The 13,286-nt window shown below is 35.9% G+C and overlaps 1 protein-coding gene across 1 annotated transcript in view; it reads right to left on the reverse strand.

The window, feature by feature from the left end:
- Nucleotides 1-773: 773 nt before the first annotated feature.
- LOC131057417 (uncharacterized) overlaps nt 774-13,286 on the reverse strand; it is a 33,757-nt gene continuing 21,244 nt past the window's right edge. The window contains exon 2 of the mRNA XM_057991596.2: nt 774-1,361. Coding sequence (XP_057847579.2) covers nt 1,053-1,361 — 309 coding nt within the window. The 3' untranslated portion in view covers nt 774-1,052. The remainder of the gene's footprint in view (nt 1,362-13,286) is intronic.

The following is a 13,286-nucleotide window of genomic DNA, read 5'->3' on the forward strand; positions in this document are numbered from 1 at the left end:
ATGCCGATGCCAGATATTTTTGTAAACCATAACAATTCAAAGCAAACGGGAATTATTCACATTACTCTTAACAAATATTGAAAAAAATAAAGCACCGGGCCATTTGTCAGGCATCAATCTGCTAATATTACTTAGTGCCTAGCATATGGATGAATTCTCTACCTTCAAAAAGATTTTCTCTTCGATGTGTAATCATTTAAAATAACAATGTCTTTGAATGCACTCGTTTGGAAAGCTACTTAGAGCTAGTTGTAAGGCATTTATCTTCCAAGATTAATTAGTTTCTAGCATTCTATGCATTTGCCTACCTTCAAATGATTTGATATCTTCAATTTTTTAACAATTTACAAGAGCAATTTGTCTTCAAAATGGAATTATTCGGGGAACTTTGTGCTTCCAAATAAAATTTATAAAATTGGGCTGTCCCTACATCAGTATTTTTATCCTTGTCTATTTAATGTTTGACGGGATTGACATCTTTCTTGGGGAATGAACGACATTGACGTATAATCCGTACTATTGGTAGTTAAGCAGTATTGTATTATTCATGTTGGTAACCATGTTTTCTTTTTTGTTTTGACTGGAGTATGATTTCTTGAGATCTTTATATAATATACAGTTGAGAATTCGTCCTTTTCCCTTCTAATTTCAATCTTGTATGACTACGGACTTGCTAAAAAGGAATTTTGTTGATATCCATGTTGCACTGTATAATATGTTGCTTTAACAATAACTCACGCATAACCATGTAAATTTAACCATTAGGATTTAGGAACTTAAAAAAGTTGAGAGGTATTCTCATTTGGAAATAGAAAGCCAATTTAAATCATTACTCCTAACCAATTTGTCCACATAAGTAAATACTAATTAGTAAACATCTCCAGAGACTTGTGTAGATCTATTTATATCCGAAATAAAAGGACATCCCTATATAGATGCCCAATTTGAACATATTTCATGACAAATTTTTCATGGAAGCAACACTGCTTTCATCTACCATCTAGTAAATGACCTGTACAATGTATAAAAGTATATGATCAAAGCAACTAGACTCATCTGATTTTCGCTTTTTGTCTTATGGCAGGGCTCCTAATATTGCTTTTTGCAGCCTGTTGGCTGGCAGAGCTGCTAATCTTGCTTTTCACAGATTGTTGGCCAGCAGCACTTTTAATCTTTGTTTCTGCAGCCTGTTTGCTGGCATCACCAATCGTATTTTCAGGTTTTGTGAACCAGGTTGAATACAGAAATTGCTTATTACGGCCAACATGATTGCATATCATGTGCAATTTCTGTCTCTCTTTCATCCATCGCAGCATTAGTTTCAAATGGGATTTGCTGTTGACACCATTTATCCCTGCTTCCTGAGTAAATAAAACTTTAATTTACAACTAGCACAGAAATTATATCACATTTAAATGATTCAGATATCATATTGGCCAAATTCATCTAGACAGCATGAAATGCATAAAAGATCATATCATAAAGTTACTTGACAAAAGCAATGCCTGATTCAAATAATTCGAGCATTGACATATTCTATTATTATTAGGAAAAACAAATAGAAATCTAGACTATATAGAATGGACAAGCACATATATAATAAAGCTGCATAAACACACTAATATTTAACTTCGTTCATTTGGAACTAATCAGCTAAAAAACATATTCTTCCCTGATTTAGAAAATGAAAACAATCTTCAAACTGGCAGATACATTAAATTAGGGACACGATCAACTACATGTAAGATTAAATGATCTTGATTCTTAACAATGGTAGATTGTTTTAAGGACCTAACTAATGTAAGACTTAGTATAGAATGCTCAGTCTATACCATGCAAGAGTTGGCTGAACATTGTAGCCACCCAAGATCTAGGAACTTCATGAAAGTGCAAGAAAGATCAGCTATGACAGAGTAATGCTATTCTATCAAAGGATGCAAATGATAGATTGATAAAACAAAATATAAGATTACAAAGGGAACCCCTTGGTTATATAGGCCAAGGTAATCATAGGATTGCATAAGATTATGACATGTGTCTTAATCTTAGGATTTGAGACATTAAGTGATAATCATCCTATGGCCTATATACAGAAGTATACTTTGGCATGAAAGGTATAACCACTTGAACTATTGATATTTGTCAGTACTAAGTTTAATAGTCCCAAATGGGAAAACAGAGTCAACACTCAATTGATAACAGTAAAGCATGAAAGGCCAAAAGAGTCTTGGATCTGGCTCATGCTGATTTGTGTGGCCCAATGGAAACGCCCATTGTGTCTACAACCAAGCTTCTTGATGATTGTTGAGAACTCTTCAGGAACATGTGGGTATACTTCTTGCTAAAGAAATCTGAGCGTTTCTTTCATTTCCTAGCATTCAAAGCCCTGATTGAAAAGCAAGCGGATTGACCTATCAAGTCAATGAAGTTGAATAATGGGCGGGAGTTGCCTCCAATCAGTTCAAGGAATTCCCTGAGGATAATTGTATACATAGACAATGTACTTAATCTGCACACTCCACAGAAAAATGGAATTATTTATATAACAATGGAAGAGTATGGTTATAGAGATGACTAGGTACAAGGTGCATATCCAGAAGGTAAATATTGGTACTAAGGGAAAATTCTGGATACCGTTCTTCACATCCTTATCCAAGGTCCTTGTTAAGGCATTGTAAAATATCACACCTAAGGAAGCATGTTAACAAGGGCAGAACAAAAGTAAATTAGATGCCAAGAGTAAACGGTATATGTTCGTTGGCAACAAGAAGCAATCAAAGGTATACAAGTTATTTGAGGCATCTATGAATAAAACTATGATTAGGAGAGGCGTGGTGTAGATGAGAAAATGTCTTTCTTCTTGGATAATGGTGAATAAATCTATAAATAGCCTTGTCCGGGAAACTGCTTTTGAAAAATCTAGTGTGAAAACGAGGAACACTTGAAATAATTCATAGAGCTGAGAACATCAGACAAGTGCAGTTCTGATGATAACACTCAAAACCCAAAGAAAGTCGAACACAATAAACCTATCAGTGCCATAATGTAACTATTTTGAGCAAACGATTACACTGAGAGTGGGGGGGAATGAATAAGTATAACAATTTTTACCAATTCAAACTTTATCAATTACAATAGCATTAGTTACTTAATTTTAGCAATCATGCACATGAGAAAAACACAATAACATAATATTTACGTGGATACCCTTACGGGAGAAAACCACGGCATATTACTTGCTTATATAATAATCTCTTACAAATTCCATAGGCTTAATCTACTACAGGCACCAACCCCTCATTCAATTCGTGAGAAGTTTCCCACTCGAGGCACCAAACCCTCACTCAATTCGTGAGCACCTGCCCACTAGAGGCACCAACCCCTCATTCACTTAAGAGGCACCAGACCCTCATTCAAAAATTGTCTTCACAAGAGCTATAACTCTCTTCTTTAAACTTCTATAATTTCCTTCTCAAATCTGCTTTTAAGTCTGATCATAAATCTGCCATAAAGTGATCACAAACTCCACTTGAAAATCTGCTTTAATTTGCTCATTAGGTCTGCAAATGATCTTCTTATCATTCCCTCATAAATCTGAAAATTTCAAAATAATCTTTTCATATATTGCTCTTCCTTAGACCTGGTGTATATGCTTGATATAATTGCTTTGTTCACTCATCACACACACCTCAATCTCACTTCACAATCTCTTTATATATCTATTTGATAGAGGGCAACTTCAAAAAGACACTACTTCAAAAAGGGGGGCGACTTCTATTTTATATGCACCTTTTTAACTTCAGCACTGCTGGGGCGACTTCTATTTTATATGCACCTTTTTAACTTCAGTGCTGCTCCAAGAGAAGCGACTTAAATTCTTAAGGGAGTTTGCCTAATAAATAAGTTTATAACTTCAATTCAAACTTTAATATGATCTCTAATCATAGTCGGCCTTCAAACTTTACTAAAACATGGTCAGCTTTCAAACATTATAATTTAAATTAAATTGTTTTAAAACTAGATTTAATTATCCAAAGGCGGCACTGAACTACGTATTAGTCGGCCAGCATAAAGCATTTGACTTTGATTTATTATATATTCTTCATCGCCCATGACATGATCATATTCTGATTTAGAAGTTGGCTCATGAGAAAAGTTGGTCCAGACCAGTTTGTTTCCTGATTTAGGAGTCAGCCATAATAATTAAAGAAGTCGGCCACATTGTAAGTAACTTTCCTAGCATTGAGGTCAGCCATAGATAAGATTGCTTCACATATCATAGGATGAATTGGTATACAAAGTTGCTAACTGCTATATAAAGTCACTGACTTAGGATTTGCTGTTCACTAATTTACTGTTTCTTTTCTTTAATCACTGTTGCCTTTGTATGTGTAATCGCTGCATGTGACATCAATGATAAACTTTTCAACAAACTATTCATATAGGCACCACAAATAGTGCCAGCTACAGATAGAGAGTGCATGGTATTGTTAACATGCAAGCGTACAAATAGGGATGATAGTGAAAAGACTGTATTTAGGGATACAACGTACTTTGGTATTTTACGATACATGCAACTTGTAGTTACACTATGAGCAAGCCCACACTATAATTGGAGTTGACTGTGATTCTATAAATAGGTTAGACAGCACAAGGGGGCAGGCACCGATATATACCCTATATGTAATCATACAAAAAATGAGATGCTGATGACAATTGAGATATAAGTATGTATACATTGATTCATGAAGAGAGAGATATAGAGAGAGAGGTGTCTGTACTTTTGGTTCAATCTATGCATGCGCTAGCTTAAAGTTACCTTATAGATTGTGATATGTAGGTCATAGCAAAGGGGTGAAGATCTCTACCTGTACCTTAGAGATCATAAGTGCTTATCCATCAGTCTTTGCATGTAAGGAATGGTTAATGTTTGGTTCTAGTGACAGAACCCAATCAACATTCTATTATGGGAGTGAATTGTAGCTATTGGTTTTCCAAGTTCTACACAATATGACAAGGACAAGTGATGTTAAGAATGTTAAGGTTTTACATGGAAAAAAAAACGTAATTTTGGCCACAACATGAGTAATTATTGGTTTCGAAGTTTCTAATGCTTGGCAAATTGAGTTTTTGTGGATGTTATAGTTTGAAGGCATACATGGGCAAATCTGTAAAGGTAGCCTAGGAAATCTGTATATACATGCATGGAGAATATGGAAAGTGGTACATTGATTGTGTGATATATATTTTTCATTTTTGAAATAGCTGCATTTGGACAAAATTACATATAAAAAATGTTGAGATTTGAGCTAAAGCTAATTATAGATGCCCGTGCAACTAAAGATTTGTGATTGCAGATTGGTTGTAATTTCTGGTTATGCACACTTCGCTCAGAAAGAAACTTCTAATTTGAAAGCTCAAGCATGTAGATTGTACTCAATGGAGAAAATAGTTGTATATTAAAGCAAAAGTAACTAATGCCCATCATGTTCATTGAGAATAACTATTGTAATCGATTCAGGAGCAAAGGAAATAAGATTTTTGCAATTGAAGATCTCATGTGCACAATGCAAGGGAATGGCACTAGGGGGCACTATCTCATAATAATGAATTTGAAGGATGACATGTGAAAGGGCTTTAATGGTCATGCACCAATCCAAAGTTATCAACTAAGCATAGAAAATGGACAAAAGTCTCTGATATGCATAAAAGATGAAACAAAAAATATAATTATATCCTCACAATTATGGAAAGCCAGTGTTTGAGTAATTAGATATCACCTAACTTAATTATCTAATGAGGTCCTTATTAATTTATCAATTTATGCTAAACTTAGGAGTGCTTTTCTTTAAATAGATTAGACTAATAATAGCTTGTGTTGTCTCATTCATTATGATGTGGACACTTGGCACAAGCTGATTTAATCTTCCTCTAGTGTTTAGATCTAAGTTTGCATTATCCTTTATATAAGGATTCATTCTTTCATTGTAATCAATCAATCTTTTGTGATCAATACAATTTCTCATGTGGTTAAGCAAATCTATCTTGATCCCAATTTGTGATAGGTGTTTTGCTTGCAGGTGATTGTTGGGCTTGTGGGTTTGAATCAATAACTCCAACATGGTATCAGAACTCCAGATTTGTAAGTTCCTATTTAAATACTCAGGGATCCAGCCTTGAGCAAATTTTTAATGTGCTTTAGGCTCAAACAAGCATTGCCATCGTGTTCAAAGCAGCCCAAAACCTACAAATCGACTTTCGTTTCATCAAAATCCGAGCAATTGACTTTTTGGACTTTTTTCTAATGGCACAAGATTTGAAGCAAGTACAAGGAGCTGAGAAAAAAATCAGCGCATCTTGGGGCGAAACAAACCTTGCCATCGTATCCACAGTGGCCAAAAACATAGGATCACCTTTCATTTGGCAAAAATTTGATACTTCAATTTTTGGGCAATTTTTTAGGTGGGCACATTTTGTGAAGCACAAAATTTGTAATTTTGTACAACTATATGGATTCATATAGTTTTATGTCATACTATGCTGTGCAAGTACTGTTGCGATTAAAGTTGCAGACTTGCACAACTTTCTGACGACTGACATCACTTCGCGGACCCCTGTATCACCTTTCAGTCACATCGTACAATTTTTTTTGTCAACAATTTCTGAGAATATTCCCACAAAATATTCTTCTAGTCATCCATTTAAATCCTGCCACTACCACACCACCACCTACACTCTGCCAACACTCAACCAATGCACTACCCACACCTGGTCAATATTCTCTTGTGCTACCTGCACCCCAAAGCCCCCATCGCGGTCATATTGGCAACCAGGGGCTGACCCCGGCTACATTGGGCAGTTTCAGTAAATTGGGTATACCTCAAATGAACAATCTCCATTTTTTGCTAATGAGATATTGTTGGAAAGCTAGTTCCCAGCCCGATCCAATGTTGGAAATAATTTTTCCAGATTTTTCTCCTGAGATTTTCTGCAAGACACTGAACTCAGATCAAGTTGTTGCACTTTCGAGGCCATTCTTACACATCTGAGCTCCGTTTTTTGTGGTTCTTGCAACATCGAAAAGCTGGTTCCATCCTCTACATAGATCTTAGGCCTACTTCCAAGAATATTTATCATGTACTTGTTATTTTAATCAGATCTCAGATCGTTTTTACACCATCCAAAAAAATCTAAAATCTGATCAAGGAGGGATTTTTTTGCCTTGAAAGGGTCTATACGACTTTATCAATTGAATTCTATACTTTGTTTCAACCATTTATCATGGATTGAAACCTTGTTACTCACCCTCACTCCATTTAGTTACTATAGTTGGAAAAAAAATGGAGATTAATCTAAAGAAACAGGGTTTGTACAAAGTGACCACAAGTACAGAACTTGAACCTACAAGTGCTATTGAGGAGAGAGAGTGGTTTAATAGGTGTAATGAGGCCTTTGGGACATTATGCATGTCTATGTCTCCAAATTTCTCTTTCATGTTGACTCTTGCACCATACCCAATCAAATCTGGACTCAATTGCAGTCCTTAGTTGAGAAGTAGGATACTTTAAGAGGATTTTAGTTGGAGAATGAATTTATTGGCTTGAATCCGAATTTATCGGCTCGAATCCTATAGATTTTGACAACATCTAGGACTTCTTTACCAAACTCAAGTCTCTCAGATTACAATTACAGTAGTGTCGTATTCAAAAAGAGGACTCTCAATTGATTCTCTCCACCCTTGCCAAACTTAATCTTGACTGTTCAGTTTTTGTGTCTACCTTCTATGCCACTAGAGATGCACTTGGTACCAAGTTCACCATGCCTTCACTTGATGATTTTGCTTCATCCCTCACTCGGGAGAAAACGAAGTTGGTTCAGATGGGTCGATTGCAGTCTTCCAAATCACAAGCTCTTCTTGCATCCCAAGGCACCAGAGATCAAAAGGCTTCAAATGGCAAAGGCAAGAAACATAAACACAAGGATTCCAATTTACATGAGCAAGCCAAAGTACCACAATCACAAAATTCTTAGGATTCTTCTTCCTCTTCTAAGAGGTCTTCTCTATTAAGGATAAACGAAAAGTGTCAATATTGCACTACGACAGGACATGATGAGCATCGTTGTTATACAAAGCAAATTGATGAGCCGAAGCACCCTCCAGAAGAATAGCATCTGGCCACCTTGATCTAGTTCATAATCTTCTTCCACTTCAGTACCTGCATAATCCAGGTCAACTTCTATGGCACATAGAGAAGAAAAGATGGAGGGCCATACACTCTTTGCATCGACACATCTCCAATCCAATCAATGGCTTCTTGATTCAAGAACCTCTTGTCATATGGCCACATCTACAGGTATGATCTCTTCATTCGAGCCTTGCACTTTGCCACACATTTTGATGGGTAATAGCACTTATATGAGTGTTATTGGAAGGGGTTCCATAGAGGCTGATGATTGCACATTTCAAGATGTACTTTGTGTCCCTTCATTATCTTCCACTATCCTTACCAAATTACTCATAGTGAGCAAAGTTGAATAGAGTTTACACCCGATTCAATGCTTATCAAAGACCTACATGGTATAGAGATTATTGCAGTTGGGACAATTGATCATGCATCTCAATTGTATGAGTTCTCTCATTTTGCTCCTAATGAGATTGCAGTTCCATTGATTGGTCCTCACTCTCATGCATCTAGAGTGGATCAGATATCTAAGGAGAGGTTTGGTCACTTGAACCTATGTGTGCTTCCCTCATCCACCTTGGTTCCTGAAACTTATGTTGAGCCTACACCTCCTCCTCCTTCAAAGATCGGTTCAGTTCAACAAGATCATACTTCCCTTCCAGCTTCAGCATTGTGTGATGACTTCTTGCCAGAAATTGCAAGGTTATTTATTGACACATTGTCAGCATTGGGGACATGCTTGAGGATATTCACTTCCTCTTTGATGGCAACTTCAACTTTCTTGTCATCTCATCTTCAGTGGCTTATGAGTTTGTTCTACCGGTATCTTCACAATTGTTTGGATTTGTTTCATTTGTTTGGCATCCTTTGATTCTAAATGTGGACAATTGTGCAGTTCTCCATGGCACACATCTTGAGACTTTTCCTCCCATCTCCTTTTATGGAGTTGCTTCTACATTGACCATTGAATTTGTTTCTTCCTAAGGGAACACAATATGCCACTCTTAGATCATCATCAGAATTCATCTTCAAGCATTCACCATTGGCATTGGAGTTGTTCCTATTGGGGTGATACATTGTCTCTTCTTTTCTCTCCTATGGAGGGGATGTTGATTTTACTTATGTGACTAAATCAATCCTTGGGGGGGGACATATTGCGTCCTCCATTCTTAGTCACGTGTACTCATTTTATGTCTTTTTTCTCTCATTTGGAGAGGAGTTTTTCCCCATGTGGTTTTATCCTTTTCCCCAGTTTTGAGCGATTGCATTGATTTGTACATGGGTACCTAATCAAACCTTATTGTCAAGACCCATTCATTCTTGCATTCATGCATTCATGCATTCATCATCAACTTTTTAGAATCTCTACAAGTTAATTTTAAGGGGGGGTGTTAGAGTAATAAGGATATCACCTAATTAATTATCTAATTAGGTCCTTGTAGACACCTATTTCTGGCCACCCAATTCAATGAATTTTATATTTGTTTAATTATCATTCATCTAAATATCAATTAAATTCACATTTAATTAATCCCTTCCCCTTTTTCAACTATTAATTAAATCAATATTTAATTAATTCATCTCAACACCCTTCTACTGTTAATTAAATAAATTATTCAATTTATTTGATTTAATTCACCTAATCAAATTCAAACCATTAACTAAATAAATCATATTTGTTTAATTAAATCCCCCTTTCACATTTAATTAAATCCCCCTCACACATTTAAATAAATAAATATTTATTTAAAATCCAATGCAAGTTGCACATTTAATTGAAATCAATGAATTTTATTTTAATTAAAATCCTATTTATCCTCACCCACTTCATTCTCCTACAATGCCCACTTGCACACTAACCTTTCTTCTAATTTCTTCTAATCCCTTCTAAATTAGCCTAATCCTCTTCTAAGTGTTCGCACATTCCTAACTATGAGATTAGTGAATAGTCACTTCTCAAAATATCTAAGGCTCTTACAAAGCATTAAAGGCCTTCTCCCTTCAACAAGTTAACCCACATGGGTCCTTGACCCAGCTAACCCCCTTTTGACCCTTAGTTAGAGACTTTTTCTCTAACTCAACCATCCATCCAACCCTCAAGTCTCTTCAAGCATTTAATGCTTTGACTAAGGTAACCCTTTAACCCTTGCAAATTCATTTATCCCTTGGATAAAAGTTTTTTCCATTAATCTAATCCTAACCAAACCACCTAGGGTAACCATCATGTCTCTTCAGGCATTTAATGCCCCTTCCCTCTCCTCTCAAGCCTCCTCATGATGCCACTTGTCACCATGGCATTGGTGGAAGTTGCAAACATGGATTGAGGACAAGCCCTCCTCATGCAATCGTAGCCCTTGCTAAGCCAAATCCATCTCAGCCATCCAATTGCTCATTTCTTCTATAAATAGGGCTCATTTGCTCATTATCAAGGTGCTAAACACATTGTGTTCTCATTATCAAGGTTCTTTCATTGTCAAACCATGCAAGTCTCTCTCACTCAAGCATTTTAGAAGCACTGTAGTTTCATTAGCATAGCAATTATCCATGTTAGCTTAGCATTTTCATTATCATAAGCATAAGATTTCCATTATTATAGATCAATTCTAGTAGCATGGTTATCATCATATAAGATCTTTAATTGCACGGCATGTAGATCATTTCATCATAGCACTCATTCTTTAGGTTGTCATTCTGAAAGTTAAGTGCTCAATAATCTGAGAGCAAAACCATAACTTTGAAAATCCTTATAGATAGAGAACAATGGAATGCTTTTGAAGGATTGTTTGTTTAATTTGTTTTTCTTGAATACATCCTTCAATATAATATTTTATTGGTGAGCCACTTTGTGCTTAATTGACTGATCACACTTATGTGACTAAATCAATCCTTGGGGGGGACATATCGAGTCCTCCATTCTTAGTCACGTGTACTCATTTTGTCTTTTTTCTCTCGTTTGGAGAGGAGTTTTTCCCCATGTGGTTTTCTCCTTTTCCCCAGTTTTGAGCAATTGCATTGGTTTGTACATGGGTACCTAATCAAACCTTATTGTCAAGACCCATTCATTCTTGCATTCATGCATTCATCATCAACTTTTTAGCTTCACTCCAAGTTAATTTTAAGGGGGGGTGTTAGAGTAATAAAGATATCACCTAATTAATTATCTAATTAGGTCTTTATTACTTTATTCACTTAAGCTAAACTTAGGAGTTCTTTTTCTTTTATTAGATTAGGCTAATAATAGCTTGTGGGGTTGAATCAGTAACTCCAAGAATCGGATCAATTGTGCTCCACGCATTGGTGAAGGAAATTGTATCAAGGGGAGTACCTTTGGAGGCTACATTATGATAGCGAGTTGCATAGAGGTTTCGAATAGGAACTATCTAGGAATGCATGACCATTCATTGATAGATGGAACAAAGGATTTGCAAAGAAAGATGGACAAATTAGCTAACAAAGGGTGCAAGAAAATAATTATTGTAAAAGTGGTGTAGGGTCAAACAAAGATGGTATAAGCACTTTAAGACAATTGTACAACACTAAAACGTTAAGTCCAGTGCATGGCACAATATATAATTCTATCATTTGAGCCACTTTGTTGTAATAAGGCATATCGAAGGATGCAACTAATCACTTTCCTGTGGAAAAATCAAGGTTCTCCAAATGCAACCAAAATACAAAAGAGGCACTAGGTATTAGGGGGTTGTGCAAGTGTTGGAAGTGTGGCAATTTATGGATGGCACAACCTAAATAGGATATGATGCACATACTATTTGAAAATCAGAATTGTGTTTACTTTTCGCACAATATTTGTAATGTCCACTTTTTGGGATGATCCTCGAATTTGCCCTAAAATCACAAATTCAATTAAAATAAGGAGTGTAATATAGTTAGAATTATATCTTTACCAATAGAATCTTGTTATCGAGATTCAAAATAAATCATGATTTAGGTCTTGCAACCATGTTAGACAATATTTGAAATATAATTCATAAGACCCATTATTTCTATTAGGGTTAGGGATCCGAACAAGAAATATAAATGCATATATATCCACAATCATCTTAACCAATTTAGATAAACCATGCAACAGCTTGTTGAACTTTAGAAATCAAGCATCAATAATTTCATTTCCCATAATCAACCATAGTAGGATTTGGAAAGGGAGAATCACAAAGGGAGTCCAACGACATGTTCAACCCAACTAAGCAAATCCTCTTCCATATGGCATCTCATGTCCTGATGTTGCAACACTTTGATTAAGTTCTGTTGATATTCCTGATTGATTTGCACAATTTTTTTCATCATCTTAAAACAATCTTCCAAACCATCAATAGTATTTTCCATCTTCGACTCTCACCCTTAGGCTGGCAGGATGCACAGCTCTGATACCATTGAAAGATACCTGGTTTTAAAAACTAAGAGATACCTGGTTTTAAAAACTGAGAGATCCCTGATTTTAAAGACACTTGGATTGCATAAAATTTATAAGATAGACTCATACCCATAACTTGTTGATTCTTTAAATTGGTGCAAGCTTAAAAATGAAATACCAAAAATACAAACGCCAAAGATAATCAACTTCTTTTGCAGAAAAGTATCTGATTTTCCTATTATATCACAGGATAGAGATTCACACATATATTCTTGAACTGTGTTAACCCATACATTGAACTGGTTCAGAAGTTGAACTTAGACCTATTCCCGGCTTATCGCATACTTACTTGCAGGTGTCGTAGACACACTGCCAAGCAAGGACACATACATCTGGTCTACCACAGCTTCCAGAACTCTCTGCTGTTATTGAATTGAGTGTGTATATTGCCTCCCACCCCAGAAGTGAAGGATCTGATATTGTTGCCTTTCTGACCAAGAGCACCTGTGTGCTATATCGAATATCTTCCTCAAAGCCTGACCTGAAGTTAGAATTATTATTCAATCCCTTAGCTAGCTCGATTACTTATCTCTCCAATCAGTTGTGAGCCCTGCGATCTGCTTAGTCTCCTCCTTGAGTCAAAAAACTAGTGTAACTGCCTTTAGGAAATATTAATATTTTGCTGCACCAATAATACTATGCCCCACAACCTTGGTATTATCCTTTACAAA

Source organism: Cryptomeria japonica, chromosome 5 (genome assembly GCF_030272615.1).
Source record: "Cryptomeria japonica chromosome 5, Sugi_1.0, whole genome shotgun sequence".
Lineage (NCBI taxonomy): Eukaryota > Viridiplantae > Streptophyta > Pinopsida > Cupressales > Cupressaceae > Cryptomeria > Cryptomeria japonica.